Source organism: Sceloporus occidentalis, unplaced genomic scaffold (assembly GCF_023333645.1).
Source record: "Sceloporus occidentalis isolate IW3139 unplaced genomic scaffold, rSceOcc1.0.p SCAF_29, whole genome shotgun sequence".
Lineage (NCBI taxonomy): Eukaryota > Metazoa > Chordata > Lepidosauria > Squamata > Phrynosomatidae > Sceloporus > Sceloporus occidentalis.
The window spans coordinates 10,822,325-10,841,196 of NW_028317009.1; the positions used below are offsets into that span (position 1 = coordinate 10,822,325).

The 18,872-nt window shown below is 45.1% G+C and overlaps 2 protein-coding genes across 3 annotated transcripts in view; one reads left to right on the forward strand and one right to left on the reverse strand.

Moving 5' to 3' along the window:
* Positions 1 to 14,483, reverse strand: part of LOC149299332 (T-cell immunomodulatory protein-like) — a 35,868-nt gene extending 21,385 nt beyond the window's left edge. The window contains exons 1-7 of the mRNA XM_089486348.1: positions 14,300 to 14,483; positions 13,320 to 13,395; positions 13,050 to 13,192; positions 9,802 to 9,859; positions 9,350 to 9,424; positions 8,606 to 8,700; positions 221 to 282 (exon numbers count right to left, since the gene is read on the reverse strand). Of these exons, the coding sequence (XP_089342474.1) occupies positions 221 to 282; positions 8,606 to 8,700; positions 9,350 to 9,424; positions 9,802 to 9,859; positions 13,050 to 13,192; positions 13,320 to 13,395; positions 14,300 to 14,483 (693 nt within the window). The remainder of the gene's footprint in view (positions 1 to 220; positions 283 to 8,605; positions 8,701 to 9,349; positions 9,425 to 9,801; positions 9,860 to 13,049; positions 13,193 to 13,319; positions 13,396 to 14,299) is intronic.
* Positions 14,484 to 14,626: 143 nt separating this feature from the next.
* LOC149299333 (phosphorylase b kinase regulatory subunit beta-like) overlaps positions 14,627 to 18,872 on the forward strand; it is a 58,703-nt gene continuing 54,457 nt past the window's right edge. Inside the window, exon 1 of one of the 2 annotated variants that reach the window (XM_089486285.1) lies at positions 14,627 to 14,693. In XM_089486285.1, coding sequence (XP_089342411.1) covers positions 14,627 to 14,693 — 67 coding nt within the window. Of the gene's footprint in view, positions 14,694 to 18,802; positions 18,858 to 18,872 lie in introns of those variants that run through there. The other variant, XM_089486286.1, reaches the window with a different exon arrangement.

Consider the following 18,872-nt stretch of genomic DNA (forward strand, 5'->3'; position numbering starts at 1 on the left):
GGGAGAGGGAGTGAAGATAGAGAAGGGCTGCCCAGCACAGCAGGGATGCACTCACAAGGCTGGTAACAGAAAATCTCTAACCCACATGAGCCAGTATGAGCCGAGCAGGGGGTACACTGTTCTGAAAGCCTGTGACGATGAACAAGACCGAGCAGATAAGCAGTAAATCAATGCATTTTAATACAGATAGCCACAGGAGGACGCCATGTATTTCCCTCACCTCATTTGTCCATGTTTCAAACTGATGCTCCTTGGACTCGGACACAGACGTGAGAAACAAATCTGCGGGGAAAGAAAAAGAACACAACTATTTGAATCTGTTTGTAAATTAGCTTATCCATAAAGCAGACAATACTTAACAACGACAGAAAGAAAGCTTCAAAGAATAGATACAGAGGAGTTTTTCCAGGAACACAGATCCGGTCTGACGCGTTGTCTGTTATTCTACCTGAACGCACCCACCCCAGGCCCAGGAGGGGATCGCTAACCCTAAAGGCAGGGGGTACGAGAAGTCCGGGGTGCTTTGTAGAATTAGATGCATCTATCGGTGCAATTATAGAGGAAACACTCAAGTTTGTCACCAGTAGAATTCTGATAATACGATTGACACTCACTCGGGGAAGGTATGCTGTAAGTGATTCGATCTCATCCCTCCAAAATCCCGATTTACATCCCTCCACATGTAAAACATACCGACTGGTCATGTATGAGAAGGCAAAATCAGTCATCATGTAAGTCGTAAACATTTGCACAAAGCCGTTGCTCGTCAGCCATCTTTCCGACAGCAAGCACCAGTCGCAGCGACCAAGCTGTCTCGCCGGACTTTGGCCAGTAACCACCACCATCTTCCCAGTCTAACACGGGACAAACCGCTTTACACTCACACAGTGTCCTTTCTAACAGACAACGTACCTTCCGGTGTAAACACAACCTCGATCCCTGCTCAGTCAACAGGAACTGATTGGTTGAATAGAGAGAAATCCGAAGCGAGCCGGCGGATTACAACTCAATTCCTAGTACAATGATGGGGAGCAAGCGATGTCAGGACTATTAGGGAATAGGGTGGACTGTCAGACTGCAATTCACAAAGAGGATTCCTATTCCTAATATACACAGCAATTCAGGTAAAAAGTCTGAAAAGTGGTCCTATCACCATACCAATGGAATCATCTAATCAACAGTCTGCACCAAAACCCGTCCTTTGTTAACAAAGGGCTGTGTGTCAGAATTTCAAAGGGCTGTTTCTCACACCAGAAATACTGTAGTTAAGGTCATAACTATACAGAGTGCCGTAAAATGAAATCATCTGTCCTGTCAAAAAACGTTTATTCAGTCCCATTTTACACAAGATGCTGCGGAATATGAGGGAGCTACATAATCATAAATCATACGTGACTTGTAACGGCCACAAAAGGGCACATTCACCCAGCATCACTGATTCTAAGCATGTGCTGCCCCCCACAACTATCAGACTTAGACCCCCCCCTTAGCGACAGGCACCAAGTAAAGAGAGACTAGAATCGTTATTAATCCAACAGACTCATTTTAAAAGCCTTCCCAACGAAGAAAAAAAATTTATTAGAAACATCAGTTCAATTGAAAGTCTAATTAAAACAGAGACTAAATTAATTAAAACAAGGTGCAGTTGAACAATAAACCCATTCCAAGTGCTCCATTTACCATAACATTAACATAATGGCTACATAATAGCAATTTTACTTAACATACATAATGTAAATGAAAGTTTTCAAAATGATAACTGGCTACATTTGAATTTTAATACCGCTTTAATCCTTTGGCATGTTAAATGGGAGAAAGGGATTAAGAAACGGTTCTGCGGCACAGGGAACGATCTCCGAAAACCGCACATAATAGAAGAACGAATAGAGAATAAGGATTTGTTTTAATACATAAAGCATTGTGCAATAGGAACACGCGGCCGCCAGGTTACGTACGAATCGTTAATACATTACAAAGACCCAACATCAAATAGAAAAGTTTTACTTTGAGACTTTTCTATCTCGTGTAGTTTGTTGCGTTCGTTTACACCAGAATCCATTTAGCGCAGGCTCTCGGGATCGTTAATTCTCGAGGGGTCACAGCACAGATACCTTAATGCTTACTTTATACGCTATAAAGTCGTGATCTCAGTAAACACCGCTACACATACTTCTCCCACATTTCTCTTTCACGTCCCGCGGAGGATATACAGATACCAGCGAACACCCAGGATGGATAAAGGGGACACACGCAGCCCCAGAGGCATTAAATCAATGGCGGATAATACTGGATTAAGGGCCGCTATGCCTCTGTGGATTTATGATTCTGGCCAAACACCGCAGCCATTGTCCGTTCAATTATTGGAAACTGCAAATTGCGCGCATTCATTTGGAACGCCGATTAACGCCGACAGTGTGCTTCAGCGTACATACCGCGTACTGACCGATATCAATCAGTGGAGGTAACTGGTAAAAGGCTGGCGGTGTGCTTCCCTGCGCGTCTGAATAACCCGGATTTCATTACGACAGGAGAATAAAATGCTGAGAGGCCGGGAAGATTGTGCTAACGTATTCAGTCTGCTAACCTCATGTCTGCGCGGCGCAACCTTCCAGCCCCGCAGAAACAGGCAATAAGACGGGCAGAGGCTGAGCCGTGACTTGGCGAGATGCTATTAGAGAGCATTCGTGCCCCGGTCATTCCAATTTCATACAAAAATAGGCTTTCAGGCTTCAGTGTCAATGCATTTCTCCACAAGGCCAAGGATAACTTGACATGTGAATGAAGGTATTAAGGAATACATTTATAACCCAAGCTATTCCGGTGCTAGACACGCAGCGGATGGTCGGCGACGCTGGCATATCAGAAATATCTTTCCCTTTAAAATTCCAGGCTGCAAAGATACGACGCCGCTCAATTTATCAGCGGGTTATATTGGAGCTCATATGCATGTACAGCGCACCTCCCATGCATGCAAGAACCCTCTAGCGATACACATCATGCTCAATTTGTACTTGGAGGATAGAAAAATTCCATTAAATTCATTTACAGAAGCTCCACGTAGCTCACATCTGTTATCTGTGGGCATCTAGTTTTTTTAGGGTCTTCCTGCTATCTGTACTGCTTCATACTAGTAACGGCTGCATAGGGGATGGCAGTATAGTGGATTTACTATGTTATACACCACCCGGCCCCTATTGATGCTTCATACTCCTCTCGTCATCAACATATACGTGGCTGTATCAGTAGTGGCATTACTGACATCTTCTGCACCATGCTAGAACTGGTTAATATTATTGACAATAAAAATAATTTATAACAAAAAAAATATTTAAAAAAAATCTGATATCCCCTCTACCCAAAATCTTGTTTTAACCCCACAAATGCTTTACCCTGTACATATCAACCTGAAGGGCCCTCACAATGTTGCCTTTGTATCTGACATCCTTATCTTTAGCAAGAAGACTTCAGGTACTTGAATAGATCACGCTTCATGCCAGTAACCCTGATAATCCAGCCCTTAACTACCTAAATCCGACAGCCGAGTATTTTTACTCAAGCAGAAGGATATTGGCATTAAACCGTATAGCTGACAAGATGCAGGACACAAACCCGCTCCATGGTGTCAAAAGAACAAGTGTCCCCGTGGAGCCTCTTATTGGAAATCATTTCACAATCCCCGAGCCGCCGGTAAACAAATCTTCTCATTTTCACATGGGGAATTAACCTGTCCCTTCAAAGAGCCACACTGCATCAGGCTGCCGGACGCGGCTTTTTATAAAATCGCTAGAAACAGACCCAAAAAAAGGGGCCAAAAACGGGCCGCTCATCAGCGACAGAAAAAGAAAGCAGATTCTACAAGACGAAGGCTAGACCCGGAAAGCCTTTCAACCAAAGCCGTTAAGGACCTACGGCAGGCAGAAAAAAATCTTATTTCACTCCTTAGGCCGGCCGCACACCGAAGGAACGGCATGACAATTATTCCGGCCAGACACGCCATCACTTCATTTCTTGCACTAACCGGATTAAAGCATCGCCGGAAAACACAGCCAATGGGAACCTGGTGCGAGCGACAGCCGGTGAATTGCCGAGATTACCCTCTGAGACTGAGCTACGCAGTTTGACTGCTTGGTGGGTACCAGAGAAAGCCCCAAATGTTCATTCACAGGAGCCACACAATTACACCACGATTATATCCGGGTCTCGCCACTGAGCTTGGAATACCCCACTAACAAAACCTACCCATCATCTGTCCTGCCAGTATCTTCAGCCCAGAGTCAGGGATATTAACCATATACAGCCAGTTACACCATAATATTGCCCTTGAGAAAGGTAAGAGCACTTTACACGGATGCAAAGAGCTGTAAGGCAAACATTGGAGAAGGAAAATGAAAAGAATGTCAAACAATTATTTAAAAATAATGTGCAGCACAACAATGCCGGCTGTTACCGGATTGTACATCATTTAAAGCAAATAACTTAATTGTGATCGTGAATCCACTCCCAGCAAGGTAATTACCCCCGAACATACTGCAGAAATTGGAAATACAGAATGTTTAGACATCTCTGTCCAACTGAAGCCGGCTGTAAAAATACGAAAAAGAAGAAGAATAGATGTTTTTGCCCATAAATCAGCATCACGCCAGAGGACACGGACCCGCAATAACAGCACTGAGCGCTCCTAATGATTTCCTGCATCGGAATAAATCTCACGGTAGTTTTTTCCAGTCCAGAAGAGGCAATTTAGCCATCTTCAGAAAAACCAAAACACAGCAGCATTTCATACGTGCGAATGCGTCAGGAGGGCTTCTCCAGCGGCCGATTCCCATCAGCCCACCGCCACAATGCCAGTTACTACATTACCACCTTATGTCAAACCGGACGTAAAAGGATGATCTAAATCCGTAACAATAACGTTTCACTGTATCCCTCGTTCAGATAATACACTAATTAATCATCACATATCTATTTAGACAACATGCTTTATTTCAGAAGGTGAATAAAAGCTCCAGGCACTCAGTTCCAGCGTCAGGCAGATTTATTGAGACAAAAAAAAACAACAAACGTTTCGACCTCACAATGAGGTCTTTTTCAACCGGGAAGCTGGCCCTTCCTTGGACAGTTAAGCACCTGGGTTCCCTTGGAGTGTGCAGATTCCTCATTCTGGTTATTCAACATGGTTTATTTCAACACATGGAGATCGATCAACATAACACTGAACCCAAACTATACCATCCTGAATAAATGGGACATGGAGGAATTCCCTTGCAAATCGCTTCCTGTGATTTCTGTGCAATTATATCCGTTGAGATAAACACACAAAATCCTCCCCTGAGAACTCCAGACAATTCCTTGCAGATATTGTTAGTGAGTTTATGAGGATAGAACCTCCCAATCCACATTTAACCCGCACAATCAATGGATGGGACGTTGTGGCTTAGAGGTTAATTAACCTTTACACTGTATCATGCGGAGTCTGGAGCGACGGGCTGGCAATATATAATCCTATTTATAGTGGGCTTAGTGCTCAGCGCTGGCAATCATCGGCTTGACCTTTTCTGTTAATGTCAAAGGGATGTAAGAGTAAGAGAATCCTTCGCATTAGTAGCGCCTCCTCTCCCGTTTTCTCCACGGCTCTTTGGAATAAATAATCTACGTCTGCCTTTCATTACAGATTTCTATCCCCTACCACCCGGGGAAATGCTCATGGGGGGGTCTCTGAGCTACGAGGAGGAACAGGCGGATTTTAGCTATAACGTGGTTTATAACAGAGTTGGAAAATACATTGCTCTCAATGTGTATACATTATATATTACACACACACATATATAATTTATTAAACATAATGAGTTCGGTGAGGCAGGCTACGTTATCAGCCTGTATTTGTTAAAGATGTGAATGAGTATCCATAAGAACCTGGGCAGCCGTGTGTTTATAGCGTGTGACTGCCGGGATGGGGCTGGCAGATGATGGGATAACCATGCATCGGGACACACGGGGAGAGTTAGGGAAGCACGGGGAGGGGGGGTTTAAAGGCTTGTGTCTTGTCCTGTATATCCTTAAGAAGAAAGCATGCGATTCTGTACGTTTTTATTTTATTGTGTGTATAAGAACACCTCAATTTGACTTCTTTCTTCCGATCTATAGCTTGCCCATAATGTGCAAACCTAGTTCACTTTATTAGAACCATATTAATAATACGTTAGAGTTTAACCAAAATACAACATCCGTTACTGAGACAGGGAAAAGCGAGTGCATGCTCACTTTCCAGGCGTTGTTCGCCCAGAACGTAACAGGCACCTAATCTTTCTCCAAGTTTCTTAATTTATGAAGGTGTAGAGCATGAAAGGAAGTGACCAGACTTTCCCTTCCAGTAATCGCATTAAAAAATAACCACACTTCTTTCCTTAACTACATCAGAGAAGCATTTAATAGTCCTCCATTATTAATCACAGAACAGAAGTCATAAAAACGTTGCAGCCTTTCTGGCTGTTAAGAAGCGTGTTGGACGTGAACGAGGAAACGTGTGTTTTAAGGCTGGCGGAGTCTTCTGTAAAAACCGACGCAGTACAATCTCCGGTTATAACCCGTCACTGCGATGGTTGGAAGAAAATCCAACCCAACACTTTCTGGGCTTAATTTAAAGCAGGCAGAGACCACCACGACTCACTGCATGCGTACACGTCGTGTAACCTGCGCTGGTAACCACTTTGTTCATGCTGTCCCCGACCGCTGTACAGTATCGCCGAATAGGTCGGCGCCTTTACAAGCGACGGACGGACCTTTTTCCTGTGCAGATGGCATCTGGCTGAACTACACGGCAGATTCCCACTTAACGCTCTCTGCATTTGGCATTTTCTTTATCCTGAGATTGAGATTTTCGAGTTTACGTTGGTGTCCAGGCCTGAGCCATTGCTCTCTTTAAAAGAAATGGAAGTCAATCCACACAGGAGCAGAGGAAAGGTTCCGCATGTCTAATAAACAGATGGGAAATGTGAGCTTTGTTGTACAGCAGAGAGTCTCAATTAACGCTGAATGAGATAAGGGAGAGGGATGTCTGGACACGCCATGCCGTCTACAACAACTGCTTTAGAAGACAAATAATTAAAAGCATGGTGGAGAATGGCCAACGGTGACGGCAAACAGGCAACTAAACACATCCTATACTTCAAGAAAGTCATCAAGAAGGCAATACATATTTTATGCTTTATGAGCCATGCATCATCAGAATGAAGGTAAACAATTTAAAAACAAATCCAAAAGCATGATTTATAATGGCTGGAAAAGTGGAGGTAGGGAAAGCCTCCCTCACTGGAGTGTACAATATACAAGGAATTATGATTAAAGGGAAGCCTTGTTCGGACACGGACTTCCAATGCCCCAAAAGACACAAATGAGTCTACTTTACAGACAAACGGCAATCCTCATAATAGAAATACGAGTGAGAACGAGCCCTTCAGGAGTGCTTGGCTAAAAGCCTGCCAATGCCCACCCGGCAAGTCCCATTTATTCCACAAATACTTCAAGCTTTGTCGTCACAGGCAAAGAAGTTTGCTAGCAGCAGGTATTTTAAACTCATTATTTTTTATGTTTGGGACAATGCAGGAAAGCTAATGCCTTCACACAATAAAGATGCTAGAATAATTTAACTAGAGACTGTTAAATGAGAGATCGCATGGAGCAGGGCGATAGCCCACCCGAGAGAAGAGATGCTACAGATTTATATATCATTTGGGGAAAGGAACCAATGCTGATTCAAGGGAGTTTATTTGCCTTTACCCATCATAAAGCCAGTCCTTAGGCTCGATGTTATCTTCTCTCGGTGTGACAAGGATGTCCCATGTCACATTACACAAAAGCTATGTAACAATCCTCAGTATTAGGAGTTAAATACGCCAATCGTACGGATATCGCCTGAATGTCACCATAGCAGCCAAAGTCTTCACTTACACGACTTCAACATCGTCACAAAGCCTCCTGCACAACCCCGGGGCAGAAAATACATTAAACACCAAATGCAGACAGCTCCCAATATTCCACATTAGAACAGTACCAATGTTGGGAGAAGAGAAGAGACCGACCACCAAAGTTCCATCTGATTACTGAACCAGACAGCTAAAAAATGAACGGATGAATGCTATATTAAATGTTAGTCACATGAAAGTGGATATGGGGGGGGGGGGGGGGGGGGCACAGGTCCAGCCCTATGGATTTACCCTCCTGCCCTCACACGCCAGACGCCTACATTTGGCGTCTCGTGACAACATGTCATAAGTACCGTTCTTATTAATATGCTTGAAGGACACCCTAGATTGGACAAATCGAACATCTTGGACATGGCACCGTTACTCAGGGATAACACGGGACGGTTCTACATGCTTTATTATGTTATTTCTACAGTCTGCCGTTTGATGCATTGTATAAACGTATAAATTGAACGATGAACACCAGCAGCCGCGTTTATACGGATGAAGCACCGATAATTATAGCTTTATATTTAAACACCGACGCTTCACATTCCTGCGCCTTCCACGGCCGACTTCTCTTCTACAGCGCACTGAAAGAGGATGGCCGCCGCTATCTGTAGCACTAGATAAAAATAACTTACCAGCAGTAAAATCCCCATTCAGATCAATAAAGGCATGCGAGTGAGGATTAAACATCTCTCTTTTAGTGTCCAGAGTCGAATTTGCCGATAAATCCCTGTGGAGAACAGTAAGAGAGACTTAAGAAAGGGTGCATACGGTAGAATATTAACATACGGACTAAAAAATGATTGTTCGACGTGATAATTATGGAAATGTAAAAAAACAGCTACATATGGGGACTATTTATCTTAAATACCAATCCATAAAAGCAAACCGACATGCATTTTAATGTACATGCAAATGGACTAAAGTGTCCTTAAAATAAGTTTGGCTTTTACGGCGTTTGAAAAACAGCTCTTTGAACATTTAGCAGCACATCTGAACACCCATATGTTTTTAAAACACTTTTAGCATTCATCGATCAAAATATGTCTTTTCCATTTACGCAGACCCCCCACGTTTTAGGAGATGAAATCACAGAACATCAACTTCTCTCCCGCTAATAGTTAAACGGGCAAACCGACCCCCCGCGTGACAATCTGTACACAAATCCGCACAAACGCTTTCGTGTTTGAACGTAAACACCGGTAAGTCACGGCTGCGCTGCATATGTACGGCTACAGAGCGGTTCTAGATGTAAACGGTTCAGAAAAGCGGTGGTCTGAAATCTTGGAGATTTGGGCTGCGTGGGGAAATGTAGTAAAAACGTCTTTACATAAACCATACAGCAGTTTGCTTAGGAAGACGGGCGCATCGGGACTCACCCGCCGTGGATTATTAGAGGTATCTTGCTTCCGCTGGGGACACCAAATATATCAGGAATCAGATCTCCGTTAAAGCTGAAAGATGAAGAAACATAAATGCAGGTTTCTAACATGATCCAGAAACGAGATTCGTTACAGCAAGCAATCTGAATACAAAGACAACTGCTCACAAACGAATTCAATCACTGGCAGTACCTATTATATACTTATTATTGTTATCGTCCCATAGCAAAAAAAAAAAGTATATGATATACAATAAATCTATCATATAGAAAGATGCATTAGCAAGCAGCGTATTTATAACAATTCCTAAAACAGGAGGCACATCCTCAAACCTTAAGCTATAAGCTCCATCGGACTTTCAGTCAGCCTACGAATAGCAGGGCATCATGGGAGTTAAAGTTCTTACACACTATACCCTATAGATATTTATGTAGAAAAGACATACTCACTCCATGATTAGCGGCTCATCCAAGTATGTTTTGCTTAACTGCGTTTTATTATTGATATCTGTGGGAAATAAAGCGACAGCGTCACACATTATTCGTCACGCCATGGCATTATTCGGCACGTCATGGCATTATTCGGCACGTCATGGCATTATTCGGCACGTCATGGCATTATTCGGCACGTCATGGCATTATTCGGGTCTGCCTGTGTTGGGTAAGATACAGCCATTTACGCTCTTTGCAGAGGGCTTTAAAGCCTTAAGAGTAACACTTACAATCAAGGCTAAAACCGCAGGTGGCAGGCAGGCAATCTTTCTGTAGGGAATGTCATCTTGTGCTTTCTAAAATTGCTTTCTTAAAGTGTATCCACATCGGGCGACTCTGAAAAATCAGAGGTTTCCTAAAACCTGCTCACATTTCCAACTTTAAAACCGGCAAATAAAACGTCGGGTTCAATAACAAACAACAGGGGACTACAAGAGACCACGTCGGCAAATCTAAAGCATAAATGTAGAATAGGAGTCTCTAAGAAGGGCTTGGTTTGGATCCGTGAAGGGTTCTCCCAAACGTGTAATGAATGTACGCTGCTAAATAGTTTATTTGTTCTATTAACATCGCTGCCTAAATATCTGCCGCTTTACAATCAAACAACCTCATTACAATTTAATGTCTCCTCTCTCATCTGACGACAAACGCAACCATTCCTCCACAGCCAGAAACCTATCTGTTCCACCACAAGCCGAACGCCGTGGAGATACCGAGAAGATCTTCCAACACTCAAACAGCATGCAGTCTAAGAGCACGGAAGCGGTTAAAGGAAAGCACGCCGGCTTTTACCGGTACCAGTAACGCTACGTTTAAATGGCGCATGTTCTGCCAAACCTCCTTGGCAAAACCCCCAGCCGGGAATGTTACTCCGGGGCTTCTCGTGGCATTGATGGCTTCAAGCTCATCACTGCATGTGCATATGGACAAGGGATACGTGCCAAACAGGACATCGTAACCTCTACAGTCCACTCTATGACATCAGAGTAATAATCAGACTCGCATATACACTAGACATTAGTCAACAAGCTGTGTCATCACCAAACCTTGGATAATAGTCCTGTGTATTGGTTTATATAGCGCCATCATAGTCTGCAGCATTGTACAACAAGCAAACGGGACGTAACAAGCAGTGCGTCACAATCCAAAAACGAGGCATGTGTTTAGAATGCTAAGTCTCCCACCCAGAGAGCTGATTTGGCATTTATCCCTTTTTACAGAACCCACTGAAGCTGACCTGTTATAAAGTAACCAGAAGCAGCAACATATTTTTGGACTGTTCACAATGACTCTGTTGCTCAGAAGATTATTTGATAAGCAAATATTTTGTGTCACGTACCGATCCGACAGCAAAGAAAACACACCTTGTGTTCAAACAGTAATACTAATCGCTGGCGGAGAATGTTTGCACCATGGCCGTAGGAAGGGTGAGGCGAGACAGGCACTCGCCTCGGGCGCGGCTGCAAGGGGGGGGCGCACAGCCGTCCGATCAGCATCTGCAGCCTCCAGGACTGCTTGGGGGGGGGGGGGGTCACGGATCTCTCCAACCAGCCCAACATTAAGGTTGCCATCCAAACACATTGGGCACACGAAGCCCCTAAATAAACAGTAGGGATTCTATAGGGGAGGGGGCAAGCAGTGAGGCCACCTCCCCTGGGGCGGTCTTCAGAGGAGTGCAGAGGCAGCTGCACGATTGTGCTCTCCCCAACCAGCCCTGTTCATCAGACACCCGTGGAGATGTCCGATGAGCAGATCACAATCCCCCTCTAACTGGACCAACACTTCAGACCTCGGCTTCGGTGTTCCTAATCATTACGCTCCGGCAAATGATGCAGAGCGCCGGGATATGACGTCACCCGCTCTGCATTAATAGCCGGCGCATAGTGAAGAGGGAGCACTAAAGCAGAGGCCTGGAGTGACAGACCTCGTGCTCCCATGACACGATGGAAGATAGAAGATGATGGAAGATGAGAAGTAAGGGCTGTGTATATGTGTGTGTTTGTAAGCTGGTGTTTGTGTGCGTGCATGAGAATAACGGAAATGATATTACATGGCGGGTTCCCGTTATACGTGGCTGAGAATAACGGAAATTATATTACATGGTGGGTTCCCGATATACGTGGCTGAGAATAAAGGACATTTTATTACATGGCGGGTTCCCGATATACGTGGCTGAGAATAACGGAAATATTACATGGCGGGTTCCCGTTATATGTGGCTGAGAATAAAGGAGATTTTATTACATGGCGGGTTCCCGATATACGTGGCTGAGAATAACGGAAATATTACATGGCGGGTTCCCGTTATATGTGGCTGAGAATAAAGGAGATTTTATTACATGGCGGGTTCCCGTTATACGTGGCTGAGAATAAAGGACATTTTATTACATGGCGGGTTCCCGATATACGTGGCTGAGAATAGCGGAAATGATATTACATGGCGGGTTCCCGATATACGTGGCTGAGAATAACGGAAATTATATTACATGGCGGGTTCCCGATATACGTGGCTGAGAATAACGGAAATATTACATGGCGGGTTCCCGTTATATGTGGCTGAGAATAAAGGAGATTTTATTACATGGCGGGTTCCCGTTATACGTGGCTGAGAATAAAGGACATTTTATTACATGGCGGGTTCCCGATATACGTGGCTGAGAATAACGGAAATTATATTACATGGCGGGTTCCCGATATACGTGGCTGAGAATAACGGAAATATTACATAGCGGGTTCCCGTTATATGTGGCTGAGAATAAAGGAGATTTTATTACATGGCGGGTTCCCGTTATATGTGGCTGAGAATAAAGGAGATTTTATTACATGGCGGGTTCCCGATATACGTGGCTGAGAATAGCGGAAATGATATTACATGGCGGGTTCCCGATATACGTGGCTGAGAATAACGGAAATTATATTACATGGCGGGTTCCCGTTATACGTTGCTGAGATTAAAGGAAATTATGTTACATGGCGGGGTCCCGTTATACGTTGCTGAGATTAAAGGAAATTATGTTACATGGCGGGGTCCCGTTATGCGTGGCTGGTCTGAGTACGGAATAGACTGCTATTGTATCTCTCCCTGGCTGTCACTGTCTCTTCTCACAATGCAATCAGGATTTATCACAACCAGACAGTACCTACAGTGTAAGGGAACCCCATGGAAAGTTACCGATCCCATGTGAAAGTGGAACTGCGGAGACTTACTCAGGGTTTGGTTCTGTCCCCAGAAGATGACGGCAGAGAGCGAGGAGCCAGCCTGACCTTTGGGAACGGTGGTCAGAAGGACATCCATTTGAGAGTCCCCATTGTAGTCTCCAGGAACCACGCTGGTTATAACGATGTCTTCACTGGGAGAGAATAGACATCATTACAATGGATTCTAGCAGAATCAGGGCCGGGATATTAAACCCGTTTACTGCCCCAACCCAGGGTTTTAATACACCTTTATCTCAGACATGTACCCCCAGCACTCACCTCAGTGGCAGCTTGACCTTTGGGTTAAAGTACGGGGTGGACTTTACATCCGCCAAAAGGATTCGGAGCTCGTTTCCTGCAGGGACAGAATGGAGACGGTTCACAAATATAACAAACTGGCCATCATGAGCCCTATGCCAGAGAGCACATAAAAGACGGGGCAGGGTGGGGTACAGGGACCTTTTATATTGTACCCCACCAAGCATGAGCCGGGGTACATCAGCAGAATGCTGGTTTATTGTGGAGAGGGTGTCTGCAATACCCTTCAGTGCTGGACAGCCTAGTCTCCCCCTGACTAAACTGAGGCCAAAATTTGTGGCCCAGCTTTTCCGTACTACCACCCAGTAATCAGGGGAGGGCCACAAAGAGTAAACAGCGTGCTGCCAGCAACTGGGGGTTATGTATAAAGAAGGATTCTGGGGCAAAGTTGGGATGCTGATCTTATTACTATAGCAACCAAAAGACTGGTCCGGTTGATTGGCAGCTAGCGCTGAAAATAACTCAGCTCTGACCCACACTGACCCTGCAATGCCACGGATCCCACGGCATCCCGACACATTATTACTTATTGTTTTATATAGCGCCATCATATTCTGTAGCACTGTGCAATGGCACAAAAATTAGAACAGCCACCAACCCCCTAACATGCAATGCCCCCCCTAACCAAAACATGTTACAGCCCACCTTGATATGCACTTGCCCTCCTACCAAAACATGTCACAGCCTACGCTCACATGCAATGCCCCCCCTAACCAAAACATGGCACCGCCTACAACCCCCCCCCCCCCGACATGCGATGCCCCCTAACGAAAACATGGCACAGCCCACCCCGACCAAAACATGTCACGCCCCCTCCATGTCACACCACCCCATCATTGTGTCAACCCCAGCATGTGACAGCTCCAAACACATGTCAGATCCCCCCCACCGGTCACAGCCTCTGCCCCCCAACTATGCCTTAGCCCGCGGTCCCCTCTCACCATTGCGGATGAGAAACATGTCGGTCTGCTTGTCCGCGTTGAAGTCCCCGAATGCAGCCACCTTGCCGGCGGTATCGGTACCCATGATATCCCCGGTGACATTGCGCAGGGAACCCCGGACCTGGCGGGCGGACACGGTGAGCAACACCACGAACAGCTCGAGCGTTAAGGCTCCGGTACTCATCACGGGAACTGGCCTGACAGCGTCACAACCAGCGGACTTCCGGGTCTGCTCTGTGCTGCGACAACGCCTCTTACGGCGAGTCGCGCATCACTTTACGGCAGCTGGAAGCTGTGTGACAGAAGGCAGGAGCTGGGGCCCCGGAGATGGCACAAATACTGGCCGATGTCAGCTGGAAGGTGCTGGAGCTGAGAGCCAGATCTAAACGCTCAGGTTTGGCACCCACTACCCGGCATGACGAGTGCTGCCCCCGCTGCCTGCGTAAAACCTGCCGTTACCCCTTCGTAGTATACACAGTATATCCAAAGTGTACAACCTGCCCCCCTAACCCTGTGTATAACCTACCAGAACCCTGTATAACACGGTCCATAACCTGCCCTGCCTCTGTATAACACACAGTCCATAACCTTCCCTGCCTCTGTATAACACACAGTCCATAACCTGCCATACCCCTGTCTGTCTGTGTAGCCCCAATTGCTTGTGCATTACACACATTACGCGTGACCTGCTCTGTATAAGCACATTGCCAGCACTGCTTTTCGTGCCGTTTATTCTCTGTGGGCAATGGCAATATTCTTACCGCTTGAATGAATACAGTAGTGGGAAATTACCCCTATCTGTGTATGAAACAGAATTTCTTTAACCTACCCTGCCTCTGTATAACACACATTATCTGTAACACTGCGTCTGTCCATACTATGCCGCCTGTGTGTAATATGCTGTCAGTGTATAAGGTACTGTACCATCGACTACCCTGCCTCTTTATAATTAACATTGTCTGCACATTTAGTTGCCCCGGACCCTGCGCTGTATTTACCTCGGTGCTATTTCTGCTGTCCAGCTCACTATGTTAACCCTTATTGACCTTGCAAGTGTTTATAGAGCAGCAGATGGTCTGTCTGCGGCACCCAGGTGTGGTCAGCGAGAGACCCCCGGCACTCGGGTTCTGCCATATGTAGAGGTGTTAACCCTCGAGTGCCACTCATCTCAAATGACCTGTACATGGAGTTCCCCTCAGCTGGCAGTTAACCATTTTAGTAGCAAGGATAGGAACCTTCTGTAACTTAATGTGTTACCCCCATTTGGCATCGACTCCAGCCGTTCGTGGTCTTTAATATTTCACGTTTGGTAACCATGGAGATAATTTTTATCCTCTCAGGAAAATTCACTTTGATTTATTTGAATTTAGATTTACAAAAAAACGACCATTAGGGATGTTTTACAAGTTAGTGTCATTTATATAATTAGGTGAAATATTTAATTTAGTGGTTATGATGCTTAATTACTCCTCAAGGGATTCTCACTAAACCCACAAGCAGACTTTGTGCAAAGTTTGAAAAGTAGTCTTATCACCATAGCAACCGATGGAATTCTCAATTTAGCAGGAATTGGTCCATCGGTTGCTATGGTGATAACATCACTTTTCATACTTTTGCAGCAGAATCAGCTTTTATACGTATACCCTGTTGGATAAAGAACAGCCTGTTGAGTGCCAGTCACCATAGCAACTGCAGGGACATCTCTTTTGACTGCTGCACTTTAACTCTTGGTTGCAGCATTGATAATCCAGTATTCCCCATGCTGTAGGAGTGCAGCCGATCCCCACCGTCTATTTTCCGAAGCCGTGCTTGGTGGTAGGATCACACCTGCCCAGGCCACTCTCCTACCGCGCTATTTCTGTATCTCCTTCCTTCTCAGTCCTTCAGGCCAGTGACAGCACATGTCAGGACAGTTACTACTCCATATGTGCTTAACCCCATGAGTGCCAAACACACGGGCAGCTCCTCTGGCACATCAGGAGAGGCGGTGGTGGTCATTTCCTTGTATGTCGCTTGCCTGTTTGTCTGTGTTACTGTTTCTACTAATAAAAGGTAGTTTGTGGCATCAGCGAGCAGCTCGTAACACGTGGAGCCCTTTTACCCCGGTAGCCGGTTTAACCCTTGCTCTGCACTGTGGGAATCCCATCGATTCTCACCTCCACACGTTGTTAGGTTTCATACATGTGCATCATTATAAATGTAAGAGTATTATGCTCAGAGCTTTCCCTCTAATGCCTTAACGTTTATTCGGATATATTTGTAAATGTTGTAGAGTTGTCCGTGCTGTTATTGGATCTCCAGCAGGTTTGATAGACCGCTATTCCTGAGTCTTCTTTCACCACATTGGCCAAGATTTGCTTAGCGGTTTGTAATTGTGTAGCTCCAGCCAGCCAGGTCAGCTCATGCAATGCCGTGGGCTGCCGTGTTCTACCGTGGGCTGCCGTGTTAGCCGGTTGGCATAGTGAGCAGAGCAGCGTTACCTCTCATAAAGCAAATATCTGGTTACTGAAGGAGAAATCTGGGTTTAGTGAATGAAATCTCACGAGGTTTCCTCCTCTCTTTGCCTCTTATTATTGGCGTGTTTATTTGCAGGACAATCATGTGTATTGTGATTAGAAAGATGTCCTTGAGTTTTTGGTTTCTGTATTTCACAAGCCCTGTCATTGTCATAACATGTGATAATATCATTATCCCCGATGACCCCGCGTACCAGCAGGGAGTCTCCTGTCCTCGCTGTTATACCAGGCGGCTTCAGATGGAACTCGGTTTTCCGCTATCTGTTTTCGTTTGGATTCGTTGGAATTCAGGATGTGTTTTTCGTAGGCTGTTGAATCTTCGTCTCCTCTGAGGGACATGCTATTGTTGTATTTAGTGCAGTGAAGACATAGTTAAAACTTTGACGGGTTTAAGTGTAAATCATTTAAAATTGTTAAATTAATGAAGTCCCCATCTGTTGTGTCATCTGCCTTTGTAGGACATTTCCAAAGCAACCTCCTGCGTAGATGAGGGATTCCATTATTTGTTTAATCTGATAATTCTCCCCCATAAAATACTAAATTTATTCAGGGTTTATTTGGGTAAATAAACTCTGAATTCCGTATTGGCTAATTCAATTTATCAATGTTGCCTATTGTTTGCAACAAACAAAAGCCATTGATACTTGTTTACAATGGCTGGAGAGATTAGATGTGTTAACAGGACTGAGTGGACAACCTTATCCCCACAAGAAACCTCTTAAAGGTGAACTCTGTTATTGGCATCTATGAGAGAGCGTGCATGAAAAAGATTAGGGAAAAAGTCTTCTAGTGGATACGTTCTAGCAGTTGGTCGTCCAGAAACGTTACAATGTTACCTCTTCAGTCAGTGTTGAAATGTAACTACGTCGCGTTTTCATGATAAATCACCCATACAATCTAACCATCAGGGACACCCAGGGACCCAACCAGTCCAACCATCCTCTATCAGGGACCCAACCAGTCCAACCATCCTCTATCAGGGACCCAACCAGTCCAATCATCCTCTATCAGGGACCCAACCAGTCCAATCATCCTCTATCCGGGACCCAACCAGTCCAATCATCCTCTATCCGGGACCCAACCAGTCCAATCATCCTCTATCAGGGACCCAATCAGTCCAATCATCCTCTATCAGGGACCCAATCAGTCCAATCATCCTCTATCAGGGACCCAACCAGTCCAACCATCCTCTATCAGGGACCCAACCAGTCCAATCATCCTCTATCAGTGACCCAACCAGTCCAATCATCCTCTATCCGGGACCCAACCAGTCCAATCATCCTCTATCCGGGACCCTTCCAGTCCAACCATCCTCTATCAGGGACCCTTCCAGTCCAACCATCCAATATCAAGGACATAAGATTGAAAACTTTCCAGCAACTGGTTGTGGGAACTTCATTCAATCCAAGCCAGAGGCAAGCGGCCCCGGGGCATTTTGATCCATGAAGTTAAAACTGGATCGATTCCAGAGCAAATGGCTAAATCTAGAAGAACGTTCCTACTGATTGTTGTGGAACTCTTTTATTTGACAAATAGGGACCAATTCCTTTATTCCAAACACCTAGTTTTCTCCTGACATTTCCACCAGGCTTTAGCTACATAAACCCAACATACATGTTCTGGCGCAGCTTGCCGTGCAGTGCACAGCTTGGCATTATTCGGCGTCACGGGAAGGAGAGGTCTGCGTGTTAGTGAGAGCTCGCTGCAGCCGCTCACGGAAGTCTCACACTTTGGCAGCTCGGGTACTTAAGTCGATGAGTCTCTAATTGTTTGTGCTACATGTATGTATAATATATGTTTGTGATACATGTGTGTATAATGTATGTTTGTGCTACATGTATGTATAATGTCCGCCATTGTTTCTTTTTGTCTTGTTTTACGATTGCCTTCATTTAACAGCTCTAACATTTTAATTTCACGGTGATTGCCCTGTAACAACTACTAATTGATTGCCTGAGAAGTTTCTGATTTGGTGCATCCCATTGAAATGGCCAATTCTATCGACAAGACGGATTCCTTCTCACCCTCTTTCCTAAGGTCTGGTAAGTGATCCGATG